A 17,093-nucleotide genomic window follows, 5' to 3' on the forward strand; every position below is an offset into this window, starting at 1 on the left:
GAGAGTGGCCCACTGTTGTGGGACTAAAGTCAGACCGGACACAGACAGGCAACTGCCGGAGCTCGGCAGGTGGGAAGGGGGAGAAGGGAGTTGGCAGAGGCAGAGTGTGTACATGTGGGGCGGGGTGGAGGGAGGGCAGGGGGTTAGGAGGGGAGGGGCGGAGAGCTACCGGCCTGCAATCCGGCTGACTCATGCGGTGAAGGGCACTTAGGCTCCGTATCAGGGTATAAATACAGCAGCTCAACCCACCAGACTCACTTCTCTGGTTTCCAGCTGTCGAGGGACGGTCGCTGGGCAGAAGGAGCCATGCAGATGAACAGCCTGGCCAGGGTTCTCCTCCTCTCCCTCCTGCTCCTGGAGAGGGCTAGAGCCGCACCGTTGTGGGTAAGGCTGGCATTTCTTCTGAGAACACACTCCCTTCACCTGTCCCCATGGAATCAGCGTTAGACAGACGGCTATGCCACAGCACAGCCAGCTCTTTGGGGCAGGGCCTGTCCCTGTCCATGGGTCTGGGCAGCGTCGGGCACGACGGGGCCCTGATCTCAGCTGGGGCAGGGCCTGTCTCTCGCTGTGTCTGGACAGCGCCGGGCATGACGGGGCCCTGATCTCAGCTGGGGCAGGGCCTGTCTCTCGCTGTGTCTGGACAGCGCCGGGCACAACGGGGCCCTGATCTCAGCTGGGGCAGGGCCTGTCTCTCGCTGTGTCTGGGCAGCGCCGGGCACGACGGGGCCCTGATCTCAGCTGGGGCAGGGCCTGTCTCTCGCTGTGTCTGGACAGCGCCGGGCACAACGGGGCCCTGATCTCAGCTGGGGCAGGGCCTGTCTCTCGCTGTGTCTGGGCAGCGCCGGGCACGACGGGGCCCTGATCTCAGCTGGGGCAGGCCTGTCTCTCGCTGTGTCTGGACAGCGCTGGCACGACGGGGCCATGATCTCAGCTGGGGCAGGGACTGTCCCTGTCCATGGGTCTGGGCAGTGCCGGGCACGACGGAGCCCTGATCTCAGCTGGGGCAGGGCCTGTCTCTCGCTGTGTCTGGACAGCGCCGGGCACGACGGGGCCCTGATCTCAGCTGGGGCAGGGACTGTCCCTGTCCATGGGTCTGGGCAGTGTCCCACACAATGAGGCCTCTATCTTGGTCAGGGACTGTACAGCACCTGGCACAATGAGGCCTTGATCCTCAACTGGGGTTTCTAGGCACAACCATAATCCCTACAATTAAATAATAATCTCCATGCAAAAAAATCCTACAAATTACACAGTAAACCCACAAAAGCCAGGGGGCAGATAAATAGATAAAACCTGAATGGATGGAGGGACGGAGGGATGGATGGATAAACAATGGGATGAATGGATAGATAGTGAAAGTCAATGGAGCGATGCCAGTTTACAACAGCTGCGGATCTGCCCCATTGTCGCTCTCACAGCAGCATTCACTGGCCTGCGTTAGGGCATATGTTGCTCTCCCAGCAGAGGAAATAGGAGAAAGTCCATTGTAATTTGTGGAATTACACCTGGTTCCCGTGGCGGGGTACTGAGAGCTGAAGTACTAGCTCCTCTTCCGCACCTTTTCTAAAACAGACGCTGTAGTTCAACCACCAGATATGGGCTGGACGCAGGGATCACTCGGGGTGGGTCTCTGGCCGGTCTGATGCAGAATGGCAGAGTGAATGATCAGTGGCCTTAGGCTCTATGACTCTATGACATGGGAGGAAGAGGGTACAAAGAACTAACCCTTGGCTTTTTCTAACAGGCTTGGCCGTATGGATCTAATTACTATTATAACCCCCAGGTAAGTCTCAGACATTCTGTCGGACAGGAGAGCCTCTTATATGCCTCATAATGAGAGACCGGACACAGGTCTTGGGCCTTTCATGTGGAAAATGGAGGGGACAGGTTAAATGAAAGACCCCTGGTGCATCACACCCACAGAAGAACCTAGATAGATGAATGGCCAGGCTCATGAAGGTCTCTAGGCTACCTCCCTGATAGTTCAGGGACCCCCATTATGCGTCCATTTTGGCAGGGGCAACCTAAGTGGTTCCTGCAGTCTTTGGAGCCGAGCCCTACCACCAACCGGCTTCCGAGTGCTTCACAATAACGGCCAGCTAGGAGCTGTCCGGGGCGGTTACACAAGGGTTAGGCTCAGCTGATGTGTTCATCCCACTGTACAGGGGGCAGGTGCTGGGTAGCACTAAAAGCATGTGTCTGTCTCACAGGTTTTCAAATACATGTGTGAGGAGATAGCCAGATATGCAGGTGTGTGGATGGATGGATGGATGGATGGATGGATGGATGGATGGATGGATAAGTACATATGGGGCTAGCTAGATAAGTACGTATGCAGATTCAAGGAGGATAGGTCCATCAATGGCTATTAGCCAGGATAGGCAGGGATGGTGTCCCTAGCCTCTGTTTGCCAGCAGCTGGGAATGGGCAACGGGGGATGGCTCACTTGATGGTTACCAGTTCTGTTCATTCCCTCTGGGGCACCAGGCATTGGCCACTGTCGGCAGATACAGACAGGACACTGGGCTAGATGGACCTTTGGTCTGACCCAGTCTGGCCGTTCTTATGATTTTACAAGTTGCACATCGCTTTATATGTCTCACAGACTCATAGACTTTAAGGTCAGAAGGGACCGTTATGATTATCTAGTCTGACCTCCCGCATGATGCGGGCCACAAAAGCTGACCCACCCACTCCTGGAATAATTCTCTCCCTTGACTCAGCTGTTGAAGTCCCTAAATCATGATTTAAAGACTTCAAGTCGCAGAGAATCCTCCAGCAAGCAACCCCTGCCCCGTGCTGCGGAGGAAGGCGAAAAATCTCCGGGGCCTCTGCCAATCTACCCTGGAGGAAAATTCCTTCCCAACCCCAAATATGGCGATCAGCTGAACCCCGAGCATGCGGGCAAATTCTCCAGCCAGACCCTCCGGAAAAAAAGTTCTCTGTAGTAACTTTTAATATCCCATCATTGACCATTGTTACTAATTACCAGCGATGGCACGTTATTGATCTATTGACTAAAATCATGTTATCCCATCAAACCATCCCCTCCATAAACGTATCAAGCTTAATCTTAAAGCCAGAGAGGTCTTTCACCCCCACTGTTTCCCTCAGAAGGCTGTTCCAAAACTTCACCCCTCTGATGGTTAGAAACCTTCGTCTAATTTCAAGCCTAAACTTCCCGACGGCCAGTTTATATCCATTCGTTCTCATGTCCACATTAGTACTGAGCTGAAATAATTCCTCTCCCTCCCTGGTATTTATCCCTCTGATATATTTGTCCCTAAAATCCAGCCCATGGGTTTGTCCCGGTTCCCTAACTTGTTGTTCTGTTCCTTCCCTATCTTTGTGTTGGATACTAGCATTCCAGGCACTAGTCCGTGAAGATACTTCCCTGGCTTGTATGAATATATCTAGATTTTGGCAAGTTTCCTGTCTGCTTATGCCAAACGCTTACTGCAGCAAAAACGCAAGGAGTTATGGGATACTTAGCCAAAGGGAACAGTATTATAGTGTAGGCCAGTTTAGCCTGTATCACTGTTACAATATTTGTGCTGAATGTTGCCGCTACTTAACACATACTAATATATATTGACGGTGCAGTGTGTGTGTGTATATATATATATATATGCTAGTCAGCAGATATTAGTCAACAGGTGGATGACTAGTGATTTTGGGGCCCCAATTTGGGGTCCCAGCGGGGTCTGATTTTCAGAGGCAGGGGGCTCAGCGCTTCCTGAAAATTAAAGTGTCTCTACTCACTTCTGCAAATCTTCAGCCCTTTGCTCACATCCCATCGTCTCCCAAATGCTCTAACTCCTGGTTTTCCTAACAGAACATGGCACTGGGGCAAGCAGGCCTTTGGCAGCCAGTAAGTACTAAACACTGCTTTCTTTGGAGATTAGCTTCAATTTACGGGCTAGAGCCCAGCTGGAGTCAATGGGACCAGATCCCAGCTGGGGTCAATCGGCCGTAGCTCCATTGGAGTCAATGGGGCCAGATCCAAGCTGGGGTCAATCGTCCATAGGTCAGTTGGAGTCAATGGGCCAGATGCTCACTGAAGAATAGTACAGATGTTTCCATCTCAGCCCATCAAAAAGGCAGCAGCCCCTGGGGAGACAGAAAACTCTCAAGGGTGAACAATTGAAAGGTGCTTAGTGATTTTGAAGCCCTCAGCGTTTGGGTGTACGGCTTTGAAAACCTTTGAGGGCCCTGCTTTTCAGACAGCGCCGAGCACTTGCCTGCTGAAAATCAGGGCTCTTCAAGGTGTCTACTGCTGCACTCCCAGCAACGGAGGCACTCAAACATTAGTCGCTTTTGTGAGCAAAATCTTGGCCCACAATCCTGACTCTCATTTGCCATGCAGCAGTGCCCAGATGTCCCTGGTGCTGCACAGACACTGACACAAGGGAGCCTGGGGGCCCATTGGGCCAGGCACTGCATAGGCACATGGTGAAAGTCAGCCTCTGCCCCATCGGCGTTCAGCCGCCCATCGTGCGGGCCAGGCACACACTGACCTTCTCCCCTCACTGACCCACCTCACCCAGAATTCTGTTTGTTTCTGCCTGTCTGTTACTCCCTGTTCTATCTCCTCCATTTCCTGTGTCATGGGCCCCAGTTCTTCCTACCACACATCCTGCCTTTCCGCGTCACCAAAACACCACAGAACAGTTGCCATTAGAGAACTAGGACTTCATCTTCACTGCATGAGGAGCTCTCCAATTTTAGGGCTATCCCACAAAATTTGGAACCGATGCCATCAGTGGGGCTACAGGAGTCCCGTATCTCGCATGGTGGGTGGGTGGAGGGGGTCCATCTGACAGGAAAGAGCCCACAGAACGACAACCTCTAACAGCTGGATTCCAGCTGTGACTGCAAGGGGATCCCCAGTGGGGTAACACAGACAGCCAGGTAATCAGAGCGCAAGGGACGTCTCAGCTGGAGTCTCTAGGGCTGAATCCCCATGGCCTAAATATCCGCTGTCTCTTGTCTGACTCCCCTGTTCCCTTGCCTGGCCTGGCAATACGGGGTTGGGGAAGGTCAGTGCTGAGAAATGCAAGTCTGGCTGGAAGGGGAAGTTGGGCAGGGCTGAGGGAAATGGGTGGTGCTGGGTTCAGACACAACGGGGTTGGAGGCCACTGTAAGAACCTGGGAGATACGTTCCCAGCAGGCTCCACTGTCAGCCCCTGGGAAGGGGGGCGGGTTCTTCCTGGACACAGAGAGGAGAATAGCGGTACGGTGCCAGAGAGCAAGTGTGAAAAATCAGAACACTTTTTTGGGGGGGGATGGGGGAGTACAGTGGCCTATATAAAACAAAGCCCCTAATATTGGGACAGTCCCAATAATATCAGGACTTCTGGTCACCCTAAATGGAGAGAAATAACCACCAATGATTTCTTGCAGGGCGGACAACAAAACCCAGGAGGCCAGGTGAGTTATGGGCTGGATGTTATTTAATATCATGTGAGGGTCCCCCAGGCAGGGAGATGAGATCCGAACCAAGCGCCCCAGTGTGGCGATGGGAGTCCGTGTCTCTCATGCTGGGTGGGCAGAGGGGCCCATCGAACAGGGAAGAGCCCACCCAGTGTCCCGCTCTGTCAGCACGATTCCAGCAGTGACGGCAAAGGGCTCCCCAGTGGGTAACACGGGCAGTCCCAGTGATCAGTGCACAAGGGGGATCACAGCTGCTGGGTTCCCCACAGAGTCAGGGCTTCACCGCTGGGACTCCAGGCCCTTTCCCAGTGGGCTCCTCCTACCCCCCACTCTGTATGACTGGGCCACTGGAGACTCTGCCCCACCTCGTGTCTGTCTCGGCCCAGGCCAGCACCTCTCTGTGCGAGGACCCAATGCGGGAAGGGAAACCCCTGGGGAAGGGATGTTTTCAGATCAGGGTCCCCGTCTGGTTCAGAAATCCCCCTGATGAAGGGGAGAGAATGGGGACCAGCACGTTAACCTCTGACTCTTTCTTACAGCCTGGTTTTGGATTTAACCTGGGGCTGGTGAGTGTCTGTTTATTTGTTTGTATTATGGTAGGGCCTAGAGCACAGGGACCCTTGCGCTAGGCGCCGGTACAAGGATGGTTCCTGCCCCCAAAACTCTGTCAAAGGACTTGTCTTCCCTGTGGCGCCCGCTGCTGGCCGAGCCTGGCCCTGCAAGTGCCCCCTGCCACAGTTTCCTCCTCGAGGCACGTCCCCCCGGTCTTCCCTCTGCAGACTGAGGTTGGTGCCAGACTCAGCTCTCTGGCCATGTCAGTAACTAAGGCATCGCCCTTCCCAAGGTAACACAACTGCAAACAAAGTTCTGTTGCCCTGTTTGGATTCCTCTTCAGCCTCCCTCTTAGGCTCCACTTACGTCTCCCTGCTCTGGGATCGAGAGCTAACTTCATGGTTCCTTCCCACAGTCCTCCCAGGCCCTACCTCAGGGCCGTCCCCAGACTCCCAGCATGGTCCCTTTGGGCCATGGTTTCTCCCCCACACTGTGCTCTCGCTGCCCTTTTATAGTGCCCAGGGGAGTTTCAGGCTGTCACCTGACTCCAATTATTCCTGCCCCTTATGGAAGGAAGCAAATTATGGTACAGGAAGGACCGATGGAACAGGGCTGGCTAGACTAGACCTCCTGGTCCTTTCAGGGCCAGGCCGCTCTGTTACGTGATCCCAGCAGGCACCAGCTGTCCCACCATCATCAAGTGCTTCGGGGGCATCGGCAGTTTGAGGGAGAGATTGACAGAGGGAAGGGAAACGCCAGGAGAATGAACGTTCCCGGTGCGGGGTCCCCTGCGGGTGGAAACGTCCCATGGCAGAGGGGAGCGAATGGGAATCAATTAACCAACCTCTGGCTCCTTTTTTCAGAATCCTTTTGATTTGGGCATCAAAGTGGTAAGTGGTTGAATTTCCCTCTGCTGCCGACTCTCCCCGGTGACAGCATTTCCTCACGGGGAAACCCCCAGGCAGGGAGATGAGATCTGAACCAAGCGCCCCAGTGTGGCGATGGGAGTCCGTATCTCTCATGCTGGGTGGGCAGAGGGGCCCATCTAACAGGGAAGAGCCCACCCAGTGTCCCGCTCTGTCAGCAGGATTCCGGCGGTGACTGCAAAGGGCTCCCCAGTGGGTAACACGGGCAGTCCCGGTGATCAGTGCACAGGGGGCATCTCAGCTGCCGGGTTCCCCACAGAGTCAGGGCTTCACCGCTGGGACTCCAGGTCCTTTCCCAGTGGGCTCCTCCTACCCCCCACTCTATATGAATGGGCCACCGGAGACCCTGCCCCACCTCGTGTCTGGCTGTGCCCAGGCCAGCGCCTCTCTGTGCAAGGACCCAACGCGGGATGGGAAACCCCTGGGGAAGGGATGTTTCCAGGTCAGGGTCCCCGGCTGGTTCAGAAATCCCCCTGACGGAGGGGAGGGAATGGGGACCAGCACGTTAACCTCTGGCTCTTTCTTACAGCCTGGTTTTGGATTTAACCTGGGGCTGGTGAGTGTCTGTTTATTTGTTTGTATTATGGTAGGGCCTAGAGCACAGGGACCCTTGCGCTAGGCGCCGGTACAAGGATGGTTCCTGCCCCCAAAACTCTGTCAAAGGACTTGTCTTCCCTGTGGCGCCCCCTGCTGGCCGAGCCTGGCCCTGCAAGTGCTCCCGCCACAGTTTCCTCCTCAAGGCGTGTCCCCTGCGTCTTCCCCCTGCAGACTGAGGTTGGTGCCAGACTCAGCTCTGTGGCCATGTCAGTAACTAAGGCATCACCCTTCCCAGGGTAACACAACTGCAAACAAAGTTCGGTCGCCCTGTTTGGCTTCCTCTTCAGCCTCCCTTTAAGAATGAACGTTCCTGGGGTCCCCTGGAGGCTGAAATGTCCCCATGACAGAGGGGAGGGAGTGGGAATCAATTAACCAACCTCCAGCTCCTTTTTGCAAAAACCTTTTGATTTGGGCATCTATGTGGTAAGTGGTTGAATTTCCCTCTGCTGCCAAGTCTCCGCGGTGACAGCATTTCCTCACGGGGAGACCCGGCCCTAAAAGACAGTGATAGGGGCTCTATTGGGCTGGAGAACGTGACTGGAGGTCGATTGCAATGATGAATCCTGATCTCCAAGCGAAGTTGGGGAGCACCTATGAGCACTGACCTGGGCAAAGGAACAGAGGGGAGCATCTATTGCTGTAACCAAGGGAACAGCTCATCCTCTCCTGTCAATGCCAGACAGACTTTGGGGGGGCTGAAAAGCTGGAAAGATCTCACTCATCCATGCTGGAGCAGCTCCTGTCTGTAGAAAATGGGCCAGCTCGACTTCCCCTGCCTGCGGCTCTGTTTTCCTGGCCGTCTGCCGGAGACGAGAGATGCTGTTATTTTTGGTTATGTTCATCCGATAAAGCCAGCAGCTTTCACTGACTCTGGGCCGAGTCCCATGCAATGAGTGTTCTCAGAAGACCATGAGGCTGATGGAGTCTCTAGGGCCGAATCCCCATGCCCCAAATATCCACTGCCTCTTGTCTGACTCCCCTGTTCCATTGCCTGGCCTGGCAATACGGGGCTGCGGAAGGTCACTGCTGGGAAATGCAGGTCTGGCTGGAAGGGAAAACCAGCAGTGCTGAGGCACAGGGCGTCCTTAGGATTTATGGGGCCCTACACAGTGTTATTAAACCGGTGCCCCTGTGCCTGACTTGGGGCACAGCCACCACCCCGCCCGCGGACCCCCAGAAGACACCCCCCCTCATTGCTGACAAACACCGAGCTTCGTACGCAGCAGATGCTGCAGCAGCCAGAGCTCGCAGCCTGGGGGGCAGAGACGAGGCCGCAAAGGACACCGAGCCGCCCGGCCTGCCTCACGACGGCGGAGAGTCACAATTCCCTGCCCCGTATCCTCTCCCTCATGCACAATGCGCCTCCTGGCGCATTCAGCTCTGTGAATACGGCCCCTGCCTAAGGAGACTGCAGCGTGCGCTGGGTGTTCAGGAGCCAACCCGCCCTTACGTACTGTCCCGGGGGTGCCCCAAATTTTTGAGTGCCCTATGCAATCGTGTATGCTGCGTATGCCTATGGCCGGCCCTGCTGAGAGAAATGGGTGGTGCGGGGCTCAGACAGAATGAGGTTGGAGGCCACTGTACGACCCAAGGAGATATGTTCCCAACAGGCTCCGCAGTCCCTAGGGCTGGGTTTCTTCCTGGACACGGAGAGCAGAATGGAGAGAAATAACCACCAATCATTTCTTGCAGGGCGGACCACAAAACCAAGGAGCCCAGGTGAGTTTGGGGTCAATGTTTCATATTAGCCGAGCGCTCCCCAGGCAGGGAGATGAGATCCGAACCAAGCGCCCCAGTGTGGCGATGGGAGACCCTTGCGCTAGCCACCGGTACAAAGATGGTTCCTGCCCCCAAAACTATGTCAAAAGACTTGTCTTCCCTGGGGCGCCCCCTGCTGGCCTAGCCTGCCCCTGCAGATGCCCCCGTCTTGTCTGCTCTGACTGCCCTGTTCCATTGCCTGGCCTGGCAATATGGGGTTGGGGAAGGTCACTGCTGGGAAATGCAGGTCTGGCTGGAAGGGGAAGCCGGGCAGTGCTGAGGGAAATGGGTAGTCTGGGGCTCAGACACAACGGGGTTGGAGGCCACTCTAAAAACCTGGCAGAACCGTTCCCAGCACGATCGGCTGTCAGCCCCTAGGGCTGGGTTTCTTCCTGGACACAGGGAGCAGAATGGAGAGAAATAACCACCAATCATTTCTTGCAGGGCGGACAACAAAACCAAGGAGCCCAGGTGAGTTTGAGGTCAATGTTTCATATTAGCCGGGCCGGGAGATGAGATCCGAACCAAGCGCCCCAGTTTGGCGATGGGAGTCCCGTGTCTCGCATGGTGGGTGGGTGGAGGGGTCCATCTGACAGGAAAGAGCCCACAGAATGACAACCTCTAACAGCTGGATTCCAGCTGTGACTGCCAGAGGATCCCCAGTGCAGTAACACAGACAGCCAGGTAATCAGCGCACAAGGGACGTCTCAGCTGGAGTCTCTAGGGCCGAATCTCCATGCCCCAAATATCCGCTGCCTCTTGTCTGCTCTGACTGCCCTGTTCCCTTGCCTGGCCTGGCAATACGGGGTTGGGGAAGGTCAGTGCTGGGAAATGCAGGTCTGGCTGACAGGGGAAGCCGGGCAGTGCTGAGGGAAATGGGTGGTGAGGGGCTCAGACACAACGGGGTTGGAGGCCACTCTAAAAACCTGGGAGATACGTTCCCAGCAGGCTCCACTGTCAGCCGCTGGGGGCAGGTTCTTCCTGGACACAGAGAGGAGAATAGCGGTAAGGTGCCAGAGAGCAAGTGTGAAAACTCAGAACACTTTTTTTTCGGGGGCGGGTGGTGGAGTGGGGAGAAGTACAGTGGCCTATATAAATCAAAGCCCCTAATATCGGGACAGTCCCAATAATATCAGGACGTCTGGTCACCCTAAATGGAGAGAAATAACCACCAATGATTTCTTGCAGGGCGGACAACAAAACCCAGGAGGCAAGGTGAGTTATGGGCTGGATGTTATTTAATATCATCTGAGGGTCCCCCAGGCAGGGAGATGAGATCCGAACCAAGCACCCCAGTGTGGCGATGGGAGTCCATATCTCTCATGCTGGGTGGGCAGAGGGGCCCATCGAACAGGGAAGAGCCCACCCAGTGTCCCGCTCTGTCAGCGGGATTCCAGCAGTGACGGCAAAGGGCTCCCCAGTGGGTAACACGGGCAGTCCCGGTGATCAGTGCACAGGGGGCATCTCAGCTGCCGGGTTCCCCACAGAGTCAGGGCTTCACCACTGGGACTCCAGGCCCTTTCCCAGCGGGCTCCTCCTACCCCCCACTCTATATGAATGGGGCACCGGAGACTCTGCCCCACCTCATGTCTGGCTTGGCCCAGGCCAGCGCCTCTCTGTGTGAGGACTCAATGAGGGACAGGAAACCCCTGGGGAAGGGATGTTTCCCGGTCAGGGCACCTGCTGCTTCAGAAATCCCCCTGATGAAGGGGAGAGAATGGGGACCAGCACGTTAACCTCTGGCTCTTTCTTACAGCCTGGTTTTGGTTTTAACCTGGGGGTGGTGAATATTTATTTTTTGTTTCATTGTAGTAGGGCCTACAGGATAGGGCCCCATTGCGCTAGGCGCTGTGCAAAGATAACAGAGATAGTTCCTGCCCCAGAGAGCTCACTACGTACGTTTCATATCAGAGAAAAAGAAGTGGATGCAGCAAACATACAGTTTGGGACAGTTCTGAGCAGAGACACAAGTCGCTGGACCCTCATCCGGTGCTTTGTGGGCCTCAGGGCATGATGGGTGGGTCTGACGGAGAGATTGAAAGAGGGAAAGGGAACCCCTGTGGGATGAATGTTCCCATTGCGGGGTCCTCCCTTGGCTGAAGTGTCCCCATGACAGAGGGGAGAGAACGGGACCAGTTCACTAATCTCTGGATCTTTTTTACAGGATCCTTTTAACCTGGGCATCAATGTGGTAAGTGTTAGAATTTCCCTGAGCTGTCCAATGTCTCCCATTGCAGCGTCTCCTCTCTCACAGTTAGACAGACTTGCCCTAAAGCAAGAGGACACACGTCCCGTTTTGCGAGGCAATGCCAGTGGAGGTCAGAATCAGTGCCAGAGTCGTGATTTCCAAGAGGGGGGTGGGGAACCCCCCTCCACACTGATCTGGGCAAAGGAAAGTAACCAAGGGAAAAGCGCAGACTCTACCCCTCCATTCCAGACAGACTTTGGGGAGACAGAACAGCTGGACAGATGCTTCTCATCCATGTTGGATGGTTCATTCTTTAGGAAATTGGCCAGATGGGGGGTTTACTTTTCATGCCTGCGGCTCTGTTTTCCTGGGCATCAGCTATCGACGAGAGATGTTCTTCTTGAACAAAGCCAGCAGTTTTCACTGACTCTGGGCCGAGTCCCATGCAATGAGTGTTCTCAGAAGGCCTTGAGGCTGATGGAGTCTCTAGGGCTGAATCCCCATGCCCCAAATATCCACTGCCTCTTCTCCGCTCTGACTCCGCCGTTCCATTGCCTGGCCTGGCAATACATGGCTGGAGAAGGTCAGTGCTGGGAAATGCAGGTCTGGCTGGCAGGGGAAGCCAGGCAGGGCTGAGGCAAATGGGTGGTGCGGGGCTGACACAACGGGGTTGGAGGCCACTATACGACCCAGGGAGATACGTTCCCAACAGGCTCCACAATCAGTCCCTAGGGCTGGCTTTCTTCCTGGACACAGAGAGCAGAATGGAGAGAAATAACCACCAATGATTTCTTGCAGGGCGGACCACAAAAGCCAGGAGACCTGGTGAGTTATGGGCTGGATGTTATTTAATGTCATCTGAGGGTCCCCCAGGCAGGGAGATGAGATCCGAACCAAGCGCCCCAGTGTGGCGATGGGAGTCCGTATCTCTCATGCTGGGTGGGCAGAGGGGCCCATCGAACAGGGAAGAGCCCACCCAGTGTCCCGCTCTGTCAGCGGGATTCCAGCGGTGACGACAAACGGCTCCCCAGTGGGTAACACGGGCACTCCCGGTGATCAGTGCACAGGGGGCATCTCAGCTGCTGGGTTCCCCACAGAGTCAGGGCTTCACCGCTGGGACTCCAGGCGCTTTCCTAATGGGCTCCTCCTACCCCCCACTCTATATGAATGGGCCACCGGAGACTCTGCCCCACCTCATGTCTGGCTTGGCCCAGGCCAGCGCCTCTCTGTGCGAGGACCCAACGCGGGAAGGGAAACCCCTGGAGAAGGGATGTTTCCAGATCAGGGTCCCCGGCTGGTTCAGAAATCCCTCTGACGGAGGGGAGAGAATGGGGACCAGCACGTTAACCTCTGGCTCTTTCTTACAGCCTGGTTTTGGATTTAACCTGGGGCTGGTGAGTGTGTGTTTATTTGTTTTTATTATGGTAGGGCCTAGAGCACAGGGACCCTTGCGCTAAACGCCGGTATAAGGTTGGTTCCTGCCCCCAAAAGTCTGTCAAAAGACTTGTCTTCCCTGGGCCGCCACCTGCTGGCCGAGCCTGGCCCTGCAGGTGCCCCCCCGCCACAGTTTCCTCCTCAATTTGTAACCAAAGGAACAGCTCATCCTATCCCGTCAATGCCAGACAGACTTTGGGGGGGTTGAAAAGCTGGACAGATCTCACTCATCCATCCTAGAGCAGCTCCTGTCTGTAGAAAATGGGCCAGCTCGACTTCCCCTGCCTGCGGCTCTGTTTTCCTGGTCATCGGCCAGAGACGAGAGATGCTGTTATCTTTGGTTATGTTCATCCGATAAAGCCAGCAGATTTCCGTGACATTTGGGCACGTCCCGGGCGATGAATGTTCTCAGAAGACCATGAGGCTGATGGAGTCTCTAGGGCCGAATCCCCATGCCCCAAATATCCGCTGCCTCTTGTCTGACTCCCCTGTTCCATTGCCTGGCCTGGAAATACGGGGCTGGGGAAGGTCACAGCTGGGAAATGCAGGTCTGGCTCGAAGGGGAAGCCGGGCAGTGCTGAGGGAAATGGGTAGTTTGGGGCTCAGACACAACGGGGTTGAAGGCCACTCTAAAAACCTGGGAGAACCGTTCCCAGCAGGATCGGCTGTCAGCCCCTAGGGCTGGGTTTCTTCCTGGACACAGGGAGCAGAATGGAGAGAAATAACCACCAATCATTTCTTGCAGGGCGGACAACAAAACCAAGGAGCCCAGGTGAGTTTGAGGTCAATGTTTCATATTACCCGGGCAGGGAGATGAGATCCGAACCAAGCGCCCCAGTTTGGCGATGGGAGTCCCGTGTCTCGCATGGTGGATGGGTGGAGGGGTCCATCTGACAGGAAAGAGCCCACAGAATGACAACCTCTAACAGCTGGATTCCAGCTGTGACTGCCAGGGGATCCCCAGTGCAGTAACACAGACAGCCAGGTAATCAGCGCACAAGGGACGTCTCAGCTGGAGTCTCTAGGGCCGAATCCCCATGCCCCAAATATCCGCTGCCTATTGTCTGCTCTGACAGCCCTGTTCCTTTGCCTGGCCTGGCAATACGGGGTTGGGGAAGGTCAGTGCTGGGAAATGCAATTCTGGCTGGAAGGGGAAGTCGCGCAGGGCTGAGGCAAATGGGTGGTGAGGGGCTCAGACACAACGGGGTTGGAGGCCACTCTAAGAACCTGGGAGATACGTTCCCAGCAGGCTCCGCTATCAGCCCCTGGGAAGGGGGGCAGGTTCTTCCTGGACACAGAGAGGAGAATAGCGGTAAGGTGCCAGAGAGTAAGTGTGAAAACTCAGAACACTTTTTTTTCGGGGGCGGGTGGTGGAGTGGGGAGAAGTACAGTGGCCTATATAAATCAAAGCCCCTAATATCGGGACAGTCCCAATAATATCAGGACGTCTGGTCACCCTAAATGGAGAGAAATAACCACCAATGATTTCTTGCAGGGCGGACAACAAAACCCAGGAGGCAAGGTGAGTTATGGGCTGGATGTTATTTAATATCATCTGAGGGTCCCCCAGGCAGGGAGATGAGATCAGAACCAAGCACCCCAGTGTGGCGATGGGAGTCCGTATCTCTCATGCTGGGTGGACAGAGGGGCCCATCGAACAGGGAAGAGCCCACCCAGTGTCCCGCTCTGTCAGCACGATTCCAGCAGTGACGGCAAAAGGCTCCCCAGTGGGTAACACGGGCAGTCCCGGTGATCAGTGCACAGGGGGCATCTTAGCTGCCGGGTTCCCCACAGAGTCAGGGCTTCACCACTGGGACTCCAGGCCCTTTCCCAGTGGGCTCCTCCTACCCCCCACTCTATATGAATGGGCCACCGGAGACTCTGCCCCACCTCATGTCTGGCTTGGCCCAGGCCAGCGCCTCTCTGTGCAAGTACTCAATGCGGGAAGGGAAACCCCTGGGGAAGGGATGTTTCCAGGTCAGGGCACCTGCTGCTTCAGAAATCCCCCTGATCGAGGGGAGAGAATGGGGACCAGCAGGTTAACTTCTGGCTCTTTCTTACAGCCTGGTTTTGGTTTTAACCTGGGGGTGGTGAATGTTTATTTTTTGTTTCATTGTAGTAGGGCCTACAGGATAGGGCCCCATTGCGCTAGGCGCTGTGCAAAGATAGCAAAGATAGTTCCTGCCCCAGAAAGCTCACTACGTACGTTTCAGATCAGAGAAAAAGAAGTGGATGCAGCAAACATACAGTGTGGGACAGTTCTGAGCAGGGGCACAAGTCGCTGGACCCTCATCCGGAGCTTTGTGGGCCTCAGGGCATGATGGGTGGGTCTGACGGAGAGATTGAAAGAGGTAAAGGGAACCCCTGTGGGATGAATGTTCCCACTGCGGGGTCCTCCCTTGGCTGAAGTGTCCCCATGACAGAGGGGAGAGAACGGGACCAGTTCACTAATCTCTGGATCTTTTTTACAGGATCCTTTTAACCTGGGCATCAATGTGGTAAGTGTTAGAATTTCCCTGAGCTGTCCAATGTCTCCCATTGCAGAGTCTCCTCTCTCACAGTTAGACAGACTTGCCCTAAAGAAAGAGGACACACGTCCCGTTTTGCGAGGCAATGTCATTGGAGGTCAGAATCAGTGCCAGAGTCGTGATTTCCAAGAGGGGGGTGGGGAACCCCCCTCCACACTGATCTGGGCAAAGGAAAGTAACAAAGGGAAAAGCGCAGACTCTACCCCTCCATTCCAGACAGACTTTGGGGAGACAGAACAGCTGGACAGATGCTTCTCATCCATGTTGGATGGTTCATTCTTTAGGAAATTGGCCAGATGGGGGGTTTACTTTTCATGCCCGTGGCTCTGTTTCCCTGGGCATCAGCTATCGACGAGAGATGTTCTTCTTGAACAAAGCCAGCAGTTTTCACTGACTCTGGGCCGAGTCCCATGCAATGAGTGTTCTCAGAAGGCCTTGAGGCTGATGGAGTCTCTAGGGCTGAATCCCCATGCCCCAAATATCCACTGCCTCTTCTCCGCTCTGACTCCGCCGTTCCATTGCCGGGCCTGGCAATACGGGGTTGGGGAAAGTCAGTGCTGGGAAATGCAAGTCTGGCTGGAAGGGGAAGCCGGGCAGTGCTGAGGGAAATGGGTAGTTTGGGGCTCAGACACAACGGGGTTGGAGGCCACTCTAAAAACCTGGGAGAACCGTTCCCAGCAGGATCGGCTGTCAGCCCCTAGGGCTGGGTTTCTTCCCGGACATGGAGAGCAGAATGGAGAGAAATAACCACCAATCATTTCTTGCAGGGTGGACCACAAAAGCCAGGAGGCCAGGTGAGTTATGGGCTGGATGTTATTTAATATCATCTGAGGGTCCCCCAGGCAGGCAGATGAGATCTGAAGCAAGCACCCCAGTGTGGCGATGGGAGTCCGTGTCTCTCATGCTGGGTGGGCAGAGGGGCCCATCGAACAGGGAAGAGCCCACCCAGTGTCCCGCTCTGCCAGCGGGATTCCAGCGGTGACGGCCAAGGGCTCCCCAGTGGGGTAACACGAGCAGTCCCAGTGATCAGTGCACAGGGGGCATCTCAGCTGCCAGGTTCCCCGTAGAGTCAGAGCTTCACCGCTGGGACTCCAGGCCCTTTCCCAGTGGGCTCCTCCTACCCCCCACTCTATATGAATGGGCCACCGGAGACTCTGCCCCACCTCATGTCTGGCTTGGCCCAGGCCAGCGCCTCTCTGTGCGAGGACCCAACGTGGGAAGGGAAACCCCTGGAGAAGGGATGTTTCCAGATCAGGGTCCCCGGCTGGTTCAGAAATCCCTCTGACGGAGGGGAGAGAATGGGGACCAGCACGTTAACCTCTGGCTCTTTCTTACAGCCTGGTTTTGGATTTAACCTGGGGCTGGTGAGTGTGTGTTTATTTGTTTTTATTATGGTAGGGCCTAGAGCACAGGGACCCTTGCGCTAAACGCCGGTATAAGGTTGGTTCCTGCCCCCAAAAGTCTGTCAAAAGACTTGTCTTCCCTGGGCCGCCCCCTGCTGGCCGAGCCTGGACCTGCAGGTGCCCCCCCGCCACAGTTTTCTCCTCAAGTTGTAACCAAGGGAACAGCTCATCCTCTCCCGTCAATGCCAGACAGACTTTGGGGGGGGTTGAAAAGCTGGACAGATCTCACTCATCCATCCTAGAGCAGCTCCTGTCTGTAGAAAATGGGCCA

General features: G+C 55.4%; 1 protein-coding gene across 1 annotated transcript; it reads left to right on the forward strand.

The window, feature by feature from the left end:
- Window positions 1–277: 277 nt before the first annotated feature.
- Window positions 278–15,456, forward strand: LOC135976899 (41 kDa spicule matrix protein-like). The gene is made up of 16 exons (XM_065574655.1): window positions 278–384; window positions 1,748–1,786; window positions 3,839–3,874; window positions 5,407–5,433; window positions 5,976–6,002; window positions 6,852–6,878; window positions 7,444–7,470; window positions 9,204–9,230; window positions 9,714–9,740; window positions 10,458–10,484; window positions 11,434–11,460; window positions 12,256–12,282; window positions 12,825–12,851; window positions 13,637–13,663; window positions 15,363–15,389; window positions 15,436–15,456. The coding sequence occupies exons 1-16, from the start codon at window positions 307–309 to the stop codon at window positions 15,454–15,456; spliced, it is 498 nt and encodes a 165-aa protein (XP_065430727.1). The 5' UTR covers window positions 278–306.
- The last annotated feature ends 1,637 nt before the right edge of the window (window positions 15,457–17,093 follow it).

Source organism: Chrysemys picta, chromosome 20, assembly GCF_011386835.1.
Source record: "Chrysemys picta bellii isolate R12L10 chromosome 20, ASM1138683v2, whole genome shotgun sequence".
NCBI lineage: Eukaryota > Metazoa > Chordata > Testudines > Emydidae > Chrysemys > Chrysemys picta.

What these genes read in the sequence shown, in the direction of transcription:
- LOC135976899 (XM_065574655.1), top strand. Translation starts at nt 307, where the DNA reads ATGCAGATGAACAGCCTGGCCAGGGTTCTCCTCCTCTCCCTCCTGCTC. An exon ending in AAGCAGGCCTTTGGCAGCCA is followed by an intron (nt 3,875 to 5,406) that starts GTAAGTACTAAA and finishes GATTTCTTGCAG; the next exon opens with GGCGGACAACAAAACCCAGG. An exon ending in AACAAAACCCAGGAGGCAAG is followed by an intron (nt 10,485 to 11,433) that starts GTGAGTTATGGG and finishes TCTTTTTTACAG; the next exon opens with GATCCTTTTAACCTGGGCAT.